Raw genomic sequence first — 12,743 nt, forward strand, 5'->3', positions numbered from 1 at the left:
GTGTGTCCCCGTGCGTTTCATTACATTACATTACACTACAGGCATTTGGCAGACGCTCTTATCCAGAGCGACGTACAACAAAGTGTACAACCATAACCAGGAACAAGTGTGTTGAAACCCCTAGAGAGAAGTACCGGTCCAAGTGCAGGGAACGACCGCATAGTTAAACTTGGACCCTGAAGGTTAAACTGATTAACACTAACACAACGAGAACGGCAACAACTCAGTCTATGGAAAAAAAATACAAGCAGTAGTTAAGACAGTTAATGCACCTAAGTCACCTACGAAACAGCTGCCTAGTTACAACCCTAAGCTTACAGTCATTTACAGGGGGGTAGGGAGGGATGGGGAGAGGTGCAGCCTGAAGAGGTGAGTCTTCAGTCGTCGTTTGAAATGGGTCAGTGTCTCAGCTGTTCTGACCTCCACAGGGAGGTCATTCCACCATCGTGGGGCCAGAACAGACAGGAGACGTGTTCTGGAAGTGCAGGTGCGAAGAGGGGGAGGTGCTAGGCGTCCTGAGGTAGCAGAACGGAGGGATCTGGCTGGCATGTAGGGTTTCATAAGCAAGTGCTGTGCTTCCATAACTAGTCTTCCTCCTGGATATGCCCATTAGGAGACCACTGCACTATGAAAGGCATTTTCCCCATAATGCACTGGGGGTGTTTCTTGTTTCAGTTCTTGGGAAAGTCCATGATGCACTGGCAATCTCAGAGCTGGAGTGTCTTTCGCAGAAAATGTCTGTTCTGACCAGAGGAAAGGCGTGCGAAAGTTTCTCAGTTTTATTGTAGGCGGGATCCCGGGTGGACTGGTGAATGGACTGCATTTATATAGCGCTTTTATCCAAAGCGCTTTACAATTGATGCCTCTCATTCGCCAGAGTGGTTAGGGGTTAGGGGTTAGGTGTTTTTTGCTCAAGGACACTTCGACACGCCCAGGGCGGGGTTTGAACCGGCAACCCTCCGACTGCCAGACAATCGGTCTTACCTCCTGAGCTATGTCGCCCCAGAATTTGACAGATGCTAAAAATGCTAACACGAAGCTAAATCGTGAGACCTCTGTCATTTTAAAATCGTGTGGCACGTTACAGGCTACAAATTGTTTAGATTTCGTCTCGATTGCTTGTGATCTCAATCACTGCCGGAGAACCATGTTCAGGCGGCGATGAGTTGATTTACTTCGGTAGTATTTAAAATGGGCATCCTCGCTAAAGAATTTGGAAAGTTTCTATATGGATATGGACAATATGCCCCCCCTCCCCCCCAATTATGTTCACCGATACAATAAAACACGGAAGACAACTCCATAGTGATATTCTTGTGAGGGGGCAGGCATACAAAGTAACCTACATGAAGTGGGGATGCGACCATTTGGTGACATAAATGCATCATTTGATAAATGAAAGTTTGATCGATAGGGAACCACCTTTATTGACAAAATTCACATCTTGTACCAGGAAATGTGACCTAGTGGATTTGTCCTGACTGAAGAAAGACTAAATAAACACACAAGAATTTGCAAATAATGTTGGCAATGTAGGCCGGTATACAATACATAGCATAAAAGAAACGGCACACAACTAAAATGTACAGAATGCAAAATTATTTTACACACACACACACACACACACATATATATATATATATATCATAAACCAAATTGTAAATAATTTATAGCAATGGCATCATGTTGTTGTATTATTATTATTTACTACTACTACTATAACAACAACATTATTAGAGTAAGATTTCCTAGTGTAAAGTTCAAGCTCACTGCCTGTAGGCCTAATGTTTATTTTTTGCATTTTGTAACGGCTTATTCTACAAAGACATGGGGCAGCTTGAAATTGACGTAGTTCACCCAGACTTCTGGGGTACATAAACTATAGGCCAATTCAGTCGTGTCCTTGTTTAACTGCAATTACAGTAATAGCTTTGTCAAGCATAGGCTACGTAAATATCTCCCACAAACATACAGAATTGTTTAAAATAATAAAATTGTAATTTATCAAACTTTCCCCGAGAATTGTAGCCTATTGCAGATGCGCGTGCACGGTATCCAAAAACTAAGCGAAGTGGAAGCTAAATGCAATTATTATTATGAATAATAATTTATGAATAATAATTAATAAATCAATTTTTGCGGTTGTTTCTTGCTAGAGACGACCTTAAAATCGAATTAACTGCGATTCTTGGCAACTCTTTCCCCCCGAAGCGTTAACATTAAGAGGTTTCCATCTACTGGCGTAAAATGGCATTTTTCATGAATAAGTCATAACAGGTCCGGAATAATACAAAAAATTATGAATTTATTTCACGTCGTTTTCATTCATATAAATAACAATTAATGTTTTCAAAGTCACTAACAGCAAACAGACTACGAAAAAACGCAGCTTGTTCAGCCCGTTGAGTTAGTTTCGACCGAATTTGACACTTCCAAAAGTCTAAAATAGTTATTTGTGACTGTAGTCACGCCTCTTTATGAAAATTAGCATATTATCAGTAGCTAGTTCAACTAGCTTGCAAGTTTGTCGTAGGGACCAACTATTTTAGAACTAGTTTAGCTAGCTGCGTGGTTGTAGCACCTTGCTGCCCAAAGCGGCAACTGTGTTTCGAGGGTAGCTAGCTGGCTTTTTGGCGTAGTACCTGGGCAGCTAGTTGGCACGCAGCAGCTAGCTAGGCAAGTCTAGCCAATAAAATGGGCAGTTAGTTAGGATAATTTGGTTGCCAGATATGAAAAAGGATTAAATGACAAAACGGCTTGCCATAGAACGCCCTCCTTCGCTGTTATTCAGGCAGTCAGACGCAATGTCTCGGTCACCGATAGGTCCACGTTCTCTCAGCCTTCTCAAATACATCCCAGTCAATTTAACTCCAGAAGGCGGAGAGAGTCCGACTTCACCCTCACCAAGCAACCCGCCTGTTAACCACAGAACGCACACGGAAGAGACGCAGTTAATCACGCAACACATTAACAACATTTCCATTTTAAACGGTCACTATTCAAAACGCAATCGAAAAATTGCGCTTACTCATGCTAATCATACCCTGGGGCGGAACATATTTGACAATTTTTTCAGACTTCATTCATTTGCAGACAACTTCTGTGCGTATTCAAATTAGTAAGTTGGCTAGAGGCCACGAACAACTTACTGCACCGTCTGGAGGCGTGTTTAATATCAAACTGAAAGCAACTTCAGCGGCCCAGATGCAAAACGGACATAGAAGAGAGGGCAGGAAATAAAATTGCCATCAACGACTCTGCTACGTTTGCCAAATTGAAATTTGAGAACAGCCTAGAATTTAACAGTTGTGTGCATAATATAGCTTATTCGCAATAATGTATCGACAGCGGGATGAGATTGAGGTAAGATGCCTCAGTTTGACGTTTCTCCTTCGACACTGTTGGCGTTTGTTTTTTCCCCTCGTACGCATCGAGTCCCACTCACTGACATCCATTTGTCTGTTTGGTGCCTTGCGTCGGATGTCTGTGCTCTGCCACATAATTAAAACTCATCGTTCGCAGTTTTTGTGTCCTTTAACTCTCCATATATATCGCTAAGTTGTTTTGTGTTTCCTTGCATCAATAGTAGACGCAGTGCGACTGCATCGTCATCACGTAGCTAGGCTATTGACGCTCTTAAACGATTAGCCTACGTTAATGCTGTTCAGCTTTCTTTTCTACACTTTAACCTAAACTCCGTTTCTCGACTGATCTCCACACTCGTAAAGCCGCATCCACTGTAACGTTGCTTTGCTTTAGAGAATTTCCTCGCCGTGATCCACTGTTAATCATTTTCACCTGTTACCATATGCACTCCCTAAGCCTGAGCTGTCAAACTGTCCTGAGATACTCCGAACCTGGTCTGGTCTCATGATGACGCGATTCGCGGTTCTTAAAAGTTCCGATTTTAGTCGGTACATTTTCATTCTGTTTAGCGACTGCGCTACTCATTTTACAACGGGTTTATGTGTCATCATCTTTACAGTATATTCTTAAGTAAATAATATTCGTGGTAATGCTGGGCCATGACAGTGTAGCTTGACGTGACCACGTTCATGTGCCCGCGGGGTGCGTTCCACTGCATGTCATAGCTGGAGAAGAGTGTCCGGCGACTGAGAGAGAAGTTCCACGGGAAGATTCCCATCGACAAAGCAACTGTGCTCATGCATCGCTATTGCAACAACCACCAGCTTGCGGCCAAGGATATCATTCTGATGAAAGACAGAGGTGAGTACGGAGCACCAACCCCCAACCCCCAACCCCCCCCCCCCCCCATGCACGAAAAAAAGTCAACGTGGAAATCCGTACTCTCGGTTTTGCAATCCGTGTGCTTAATTTTGCAATCCGTGCATTCGGTTTGCCACATCGGTGCACTTGGTTTTGCAATCCGTGCGCACGGATTGAGTGAGATCAATGACAATTTGCAATGTTAAATCTATCTGTAAACAAATGGCTCACTGCAGGAAAGTCAGACAGTAAGCATCAACAATTCACAAACCAAGGGATGATATGTCAGGCACGACCCGAAGCAGAGATACCCAGCAAACCACATAGTCGTGGCTATATTCATGGTATACCAGGGGTTCGAGTGCCATGTCACTTTTATACAAGTGTCTATATATAGCTTCTTAATAAATCACCAAAGACACAAAACTGAGCGCTCGGGTTGTAAAACTGTACAGATGACATTTCCACATTGAAATTACATATATATATATGTAAGTTTAACACCGGTATGGAACATAGCTGAGAGGTATATCACAAAGCAGGATTGCAAAATTTGCCCAATAATTTTCTAAATCTATCATTAAATAATTTACTTTTTGTATGACTGAATCACATTCCTAAACCTAATACCTGGATATTTTTAGTCTCAGTTTAACGAAATGAGCCCTGGCGACAGAGCTCAGGTATAGCACATTTACCTGTATTTGTTTTGGTAATATAAACTCACATAAAGCCTGTTATTTCCCATGTGCCTTTGCTGTGGAGACCTGGATGCGGAGGACAGAATGAGCCTGAACGATGCCGCAGTTAGGGTAAATCAGCTAAATACGTCAGTGTGTGCACGTACGTGTGTGTGCGCTCATGCAAGTGTGCGTGTGTGTATGTGTGTGCGTACATGCAAGTGTGTGTGTGTGTGTGTGCGTACATGCAAGTGTGTGTGTATGTGCGTGCATGCGTACGTGTGTGTGTGCGCATGCAAGTGTGTGTGTATGTGTGTGTGTGTGTGCATGCATGCAAGCGTGTGTGTGTGTGTACGTGTGTGTGTGTGCGTACATGCAAGTGTGTGTGTATGTGCGTGCATGCGTACGTGTGTGTGTGTGCGCATGCAAGTGTGTGTGTATGTGTGTGTGCATGCATGCAAGTGTGTGTGTGCGTAGTGACAGTATCTGTTATTTCTCACAGAATGTGGTGCAGAGACTGGAGGCAGAGGAGCAGGAACAGTCTGCACGCCCTCGCTCACACCCCCAGGTACGCCACGGAAACCTGTTCTGAAACCCCATGTTACAGCTGCTCTGTCAGGACATCTTGTTGAATTGATCGTTAAATGTTTTAACTGAAAGGAAATCAGCCAAGGTGAAGCCCAAATAATGTGGCACTATTCAGATAACATGAAATGGTAAGTTTACCCTAAACAAAACCGGCCATATTTTTTCATGTATACGCGAAAAACAAATGATTATGAGCGAAATACAACTTCTCCAATTATCGTATCAGCAGTGATGGGGATTTGAATACACTGAATAGGTGGTCTATTTTTCCATTTGCCTTGGATGAATTAAGATGTCTACATTAAAAAGACAACATTGGTATTTCAAGAGAAAGAAATGCATTACTGGCAGATGACAGTTTCACTAAGCTGAACAGGAAGTTGCCGATAATTGTATTATATCTGCAAAAAAAAAAGTTACATTCATACTACAATAAATCCAAAGGACAACACTCAAAAACTGAGTATGGTAAAAATCCTCCTTTAACTTACAGGAACACACATACACACACTCTCTCTCTCTCTCTCTCTCTCTCTCTCCCTCCCTCTCTCTCTAGCCTGCTCCTGGTGGTCCGAGACCGATACAGGAGGACAGAGAGATTCAGGTAATGGTGTGAGTGACAGGTGTGTGAGCGACCGACTGGTCTAGACTGGTGAGTGACAGGTGTGTGAGCGACCGACTGGTCTAGACTGGTGAGTGACAGGTGTGTGAGCGACCGACTGGTCTAGACTGGTGAGTGACAGGTGGTTGAGTGACAGGTGCGTGAGAGACCGACTGGTCTAGACTGGTGAGTGACAGGTGCGTGAGAGACTGACTGGTCTAGACTGGTGAGTGACAGGTGCGTGAGAGACTGACTGGTCTAGACTGGTGAGTGACAGGTGCGTGAGAGACTGACTGGTCTAGACTGGTGAGTGACAGGTGCGTGAGAGACTGACTGGTCTAGAATGGTGAGTGACAGGTGGTTGAGAGACCGACTGGTCTAGACTGGTGAGTGACAGGTGCGTGAGAGACCGACCGGTCTAGACTGGTGAGTGACAGGTGGTTGAGAGACCGACCGGTCTAGACTGGTGAGTGACAGGTGCGTGAGAGACAGACTGGTCTAGACTGGTGAGTGACAGGTGTGTGAGAGACCGACCGGTCTAGACTGGTGAGTGACAGGTGCGTGATAGACCGACCGGTCTAGACTGGTGAGTGACAGGTGCGTGAGAGACCGACTGGTCTAGACTGGTGAGTGACAGGTGCGTGAGAGACCGACTGGTCTAGACTGGTGCGTGAGAGACCGACTCTCTAGACTGGTGAGTGACAGGTGCGTGAGAGACCGACCGGTCTAGACTGGTGAGTGACAGGTGCGTGAGAGACCGACTGGTCTAGACTGGTGAGTGACAGGTGCGTGAGAGACCGACCGGTCTAGACTGGTGAGTGACAGGTGCGTGAGAGACCGACTGGTCTAGACTGGTGAGTGACAGGTGCGTAAGAGACCGACTGGTCTAGACTGGTGAGTGACAGGTGCGTGAGAGACCGACTGGTCTAGACTGGTGAGTGACAGGTGCGTGAGAGACCGACTGGTCTAGACTGGTGAGTGACAGGTGCGTGAGAGACCGACTGGTCTAGACTGGTGAGTGACAGGTGTATGAGCGACCGACTGGTCTAGACTGCTGAGTGACAGGTGCGTGAGAGACCGACCGGTCTAGACTGGTGAGTGACAGGTGCGTGAGCGACCGACTGGTCTAGACTGGTGAGTGACAGGTGCGTGAGAGACCGACTGGTCTAGACTGGTGAGTGACAGGTGCGTGAGAGACCGACTGGTCTAGACTGGTGAGTGACAGGTGCGTGAGAGACCGACCGGTCTAGACTGGTGAGTGACAGGTGCGTGAGCGACCGACTGGTCTAGACTGGTGAGTGACAGGTGGTTGAGTGACAGGTGTGTGAGCGACCGACTGGTCTAGACTGGTGAGTGACAGGTGCGTGAGAGACAGGTGCGTGAGTGACAGGTGCGTGAGTGACAGGGGCGTGACCATCGCAGTGCGAGTGACGGGATTGGGCGGGGCCCTTCGCAGGCTCTCGCGGCGCGGCTGAAGACCTTGCCGCTGACGGAGGAGAACCTGCGCATGTTCGATCAGGCGCAGAACAGCCACGCCCCCTCAGAGCTGCACCAGTTCGCCTGCCAGTCCTGCGACTCGGACTGGTGGCGTAGGGTTCCCGAGAGGAAGAGGGTATGAGCCCTAACGTATGCGTGCACACACACGTGCGCGCACGCGTACACACACACACACACGCAGCACGCAGCACTGCCCCGCAAACGTAAGCACACGGTGTCTCTGTTTGTGTGTGTGTGTGTGTGTGTGTGTGTGTGTGTGCGCGCGCACTGTGCTGTTGGTCTGACGTCTCCAGGTGTCACGCTGTCGAAAGTGCAAACGGAAGTATGATCCCGTCCCAGCGCACAAAATGTGGGGGATTGCCGAATTTCACTGCCCCACCTGTCATCGTGTCTTCAGGTAAATGTCATTTTCTCACCTGTTGTGCTTAGATGAATGAGTGGGTATATTATCTGTGAGTTCCAGGGATTTTACATATGCATGTGAGTGTATTCTCTCATGAGTTTCAGGGGGTTTGGCTGTATGGATGTGGGTGTATTGTCTGAGTTTCAGGGGGTTTGGCTGTATGGATGTGGGTGTATTGTCTGAGTTTCAAGGGGTTTGGCCGTATGGATGTGAGTGTATTCTGAGTTTCAGGGGGTTTGGCCGTATGGATGTGAGTGTATTGTCTGAGTTTCAGGGGGTTTGGCTGTATGGATGCGAGTGTATTCTGAATTTCAGGGGGTTTGGCCGTATGGATGTGAGTGCATTCTCTGGGTTTCAGGGGGTTTGGCCGTATGGATGTGAGTGTATTGTCTGAGTTTCAGGGGGTTTGGCTGTATGGATGTGAGTGTATTCTGAGTTTCAGGGGGTTTGGCCGTATGGATGTGAGTGTATTGTCTGAGTTTCAGGGGGTTTGGCCGTATGGATGTGAGTGTATTCTGAGTTTCAGGGGGTTTGGCCGTATGGATGTGAGTGTATTGTCTGGGTTTCAGGGGGTTTGGCCGTATGGATGTGGGGTCTCCCTGCTACTCCTGCCGTTCCCTCGTCACACCGATGCGAATCCTGCCCCCGCGACGGAGACAGAGCGGAATGGGGCTTCAAAGACAAAATCCCCACAGCTGTCTGGCTGAGGACTGCTACAACCGACAGGGTAACACGCACGCACGCACAGACACACACACACACACGCGCGCGCACACGCACGTTAGTCTACATCCCCCCGTCTGCATGTGAAGGTGCGGTAGTCTACACCCCCCCATGTCCCACAGTGGCCACACCAGCACTGTCCAGGCTGGGTGTTGCTCCTACCTATATTTTCCTCCCTTTTTCCATTTGTTCTACACTGCATGGCCAGGCTGTGGTCACTGAGCCTTGCTGCTGAGCCTGTATATGGCTCCTTTTTTTTTATCCCATTAGGCCCGACACAGTTTGTTTTGTTTGTGATCACTTTGTTTAATGATTCACTCTGATTTGAAGCCGGTCAATGGTCAGACTCCCTCCCTCGCTCTCCTCCCCTCACTCCCTCCCTCCCTCCCTCCCTCAGAGCCCCACGTCCCGGGGACAGAGTGCGTCCACCCCCGCAGTCGCATGAAGAATCGCAAGCCGCGCGTGGTGAACCCCAGCCCCGCCCACGTGAGCACGGGGTCCACGGTCAACACCTGTCTGAGCCAGGGCAGCATCTTGGACATCGACGAGCTGATCCTGGAGGACATCCGAGAGGAGGAAGAAGAAGAGGAAGAGGAGGAGGAGGACCAACGCCGCAGCTATAGTGACAGCAGCTCAAACTGAAGCCGCCCCTTTTTAAAGTCAATTTATGGACAGCAGCCCTGCACCAATCCAGAGTCCAGGGCCACTGTACCGATAAGAATACAGAAGCGACGCACCAATCAGGATACCGGACTCGCTGATGAAAACACAGCGAGTCCTGCCTGATGGCCGGTGTGTGTACGTGGAGCTCCTCGCTCAGGTGAACTGCATAGCCTGCGGTTAGCAGTGGGGTCGTCAGGCTGTGCAGCAAGCTCCTCCCTTTCCTGTTGTTTTGCATCCTGCCCGCACCTTGTAGGCATTCTGGTGAGATGTACACCTTTTACAGTTTTACACAACCTTATTAATATTGTGATCAATACAATAATTTGAGCTTTCAGTTATTAGTATTTGTGATAAATAACCTTGCGTGCACAGACTGCTACTGCTGTGTTCATACAGACAGCAGGATCAGCTGTACGCATCAATTATCTTTTATCATTACTCCCCCCCCCCCCCCCCCCCCCCCCCCCCCCCCCCCCCGAGTACTGAGCGCATTCACAGCCTGCTTTTGCACCTTGAGCTGGCAGTCACAGTCGTGCTCCTGTGACTGACTCAAGGGTTCTGCCTGCTTCAAATGAACTGCCGGAACGTTGGAACTCTCCTTTCTGACTATCGGATTGCGGGGGGGTCTGCGTCCGACAATTAAAAAAAATAAATAAAATAAATAAATAATAAAAATGTTTGTGAAAGCGATACTCCCAGGCTGGCTCCTAAGGTTACGCTCCGCCCGGGGGAATCTAGGCTACCGCTGGGCCACCTATCCGTGTCGTAAATAGAAACAAACAAATTCTGTCCCTGCGTGAATTTCCCTAGTCCACGTCGCCAGTCTGCATTCAGCCACCGGGGCCCTATTCAAATCAGCTGCCAGTCTGTGATGTCATCTGGGCTCCAACTGGAAGTCAGTTCTGTCCCAAACCATGTGAAAAAAAAACAATGGATCCATCACCAATTTTTCTTTTTCCATAACTTTTGTATTTTTTTTATTTTCTGTGCTATATACATCATATACACAATACACAATACGTCCTTTCAGACAGAAGCAAAGCAAACTCAGCCTATTTGCACAACAGCTGGTTACACCTGTACAGTGTCATTCCACAAAGTCCACAAATACAGCAGCAACTAGCACATCTGAATGGTCCACTGGCAGAGTAGAGAAAGGCAGGTTCGAGCGGTCATAATAAGCCTTCAACAAGTTTACATGACACCGGTCTGGGGTGCTGATGACATAATTACGATTGCTGACCTTCTTCGCAATAGAATAGGGTCCACAAAACTTACCACTGAGGCAGTCAACCCACATAGGCATCAGTACAAGCGCCTTTTCTCCAACAGGAAAAGACCTTTTGTATACTGCCTTTCTGTCATACTGACACTTCACGTGGGCCTGGACCTGGTGCAAATTTTCCCAGGCAACCTCACAGGCCAACCACAAGCGACCTTGAAAAGACGACACGTACTGTAGTATCGCTGACTCAGCCTTGGGCCTCAGGAACATCTCCTTAGCCACCTTTAGGGGACCTTGCGCCTCGTGGCCAAATACCAGCTCAAAAGGTGTAGATCCAGTGGACTCATTCACCGAGCGCAAATAACAGAAACGACATCGCACAGTCCCAGTCACCTGGGAACTGCACACTGTGTTTCTTAATCATAGTTTTCAAAGTCTGATGACACCTTTCTAACGCTCCCCGCGACTGCGGACGGCAGGCAGAAGAAACCACCTGGTCAATACCGAGCTCATGCACGACCTCCTGGAATACACAAGATACAAAGGTAGACCCCCCACAATCGGACTGAACCTGTCCTGGAAGACCAAACCGAGAAAAGAAAGTTAAGAACGTAAATAAGATGGTACCAGCCTTCATGTTTCTCAAGGGAACTGCTTCAGGGAAGCGTGCAGTAACATCCATGATTGTGGGTAGGAATCCATTCCCTTTGTTTTTGGCAGAGGACCTACACCAGTGGTAACCAACCCTGTTCCTGGAGATCTACCGTCCTGTTGGTTTTCATTTCAACCCTAATTTGGCACACCTGACTCTACTAATAAGTAGCTCAACAAGACCTCTAGCTGTTGAATGAACTGCGCTTTGTTAGGGTTGGAGTGAAAATCTACAGGATGGTAGATCTGCAGGAGCAGGGTTGGTTACCACTGTCCTAACGCAAGTCTGTGCACTTTCCTCAGTGATCGACCAGGTGTGCAGTGGGCAGGGTTTCAGGTGGTCTGAAAAGTCTCTTCTTCCTGTTATAATCTCACCCCTGTCTATGACAAACAGCTTTCTCAACCTGCCTTCTAGTATAGCTGCTTTGGAAAAAGCATGAACGACAACACTGTCCGACATGTTTGGACAAGGCGTTGTTCAAAACGGTTCATTGGAAGCATGCAGATGTCTTTGTAAGGGCTAATGAGTCTGATGACATTCATTCCAAACCTCGCAGTGCATTGTGGGATATTATTTAGGTCAGTCAAGGATGTGGGCAGTGACTCCATTCTCATTTATTTTTTTTTTTGCCTGAGTCCCTGATTGTCTCCTCCCCTTCTCTCACTCTTAATCTGATTGGCTTCTCTCCACCTGCATGATGACTTTTCCAGAGAGCTCATGAAATGACAATGCCACTTTGAGGGGGGGGGAGGAGGAGGAGGGTCGGTGAGAGAGAGAGAGAGAGACAGACAGGGAAGAGAAAGGGAGGGAGATATGAAGAAAGGGATCGAGGGAGGGCGAGAACAGACGGCAGAGTGAGAGAAAGGCTTGCGGTTAACGGTTGCGTGTGAGAAAGAGAATGAGCTGTAGGGAGACGTAGCGCGGTCTCTCTGAAGGAGCGGAGGGAGAAAGCCGCAGTTAGACGGTGTAAATGCACAACGACGGGGGTTTCGGGGGTCACAGGTGTCCCGCTCTGGCAGACACGTCGGTGCGGAGCAGGTCTCCAGACACCTCCGCTAGTCAGCTCCGTTCTTCCCGCACACGCCACCGAACGGGCAGAACGGGCACGAGCAGAACGCCGCCCCCTCTGCCGCCCTGCTGCGAGAGAGCGCTCCACCCGCCCGCCCGCATCTTCCTTCTTTAACAACCCCACCGTTCGCACACCGCAAACACACCCCGCGATGCAAAAGCTATGGGGCGACATAGCTCAGGAGGTAAGACCGATTGTCTGGCAGTCGGAGGGTTGCCGGTTCAAACCCCGCCCTGGGAGTGTCGAAGTGTCCTTGAGCAAGACACCTAACCCCTAATCCCTAACTGCTCTGGCGAATGAGAGGCATCAATTGTAAAGCGCTTTAGATAAATGCGCTATATAAATGCAGTCCATTTACCATTTACCAAAAGCCTCCCTGGTGAGCAGCGTTTCATTGTGGCCTCTCTCTCTCTAA

The 12,743-nt window shown here is 48.1% G+C and overlaps 1 protein-coding gene across 1 annotated transcript; it reads left to right on the forward strand.

Moving 5' to 3' along the window:
* The first annotated feature begins 2,956 nt into the window (after nt 1–2,956).
* shfl (shiftless antiviral inhibitor of ribosomal frameshifting) lies at nt 2,957–9,716 on the forward strand. Its single transcript, XM_035397612.1, has 9 exons — nt 2,957–3,363; nt 4,092–4,227; nt 4,993–5,039; nt 5,410–5,475; nt 6,052–6,099; nt 7,553–7,708; nt 7,887–7,990; nt 8,566–8,723; nt 9,117–9,716. The coding sequence occupies exons 1-9, from the start codon at nt 3,337–3,339 to the stop codon at nt 9,359–9,361; spliced, it is 987 nt and encodes a 328-aa protein (XP_035253503.1). The 5' UTR covers nt 2,957–3,336; the 3' UTR covers nt 9,362–9,716.
* Nucleotides 9,717–12,743: the final 3,027 nt, after the last annotated feature.

This window comes from Anguilla anguilla, chromosome 17 (genome assembly GCF_013347855.1).
Source record: "Anguilla anguilla isolate fAngAng1 chromosome 17, fAngAng1.pri, whole genome shotgun sequence".
Taxonomy (NCBI): Eukaryota; Metazoa; Chordata; class Actinopteri; order Anguilliformes; family Anguillidae; genus Anguilla; species Anguilla anguilla.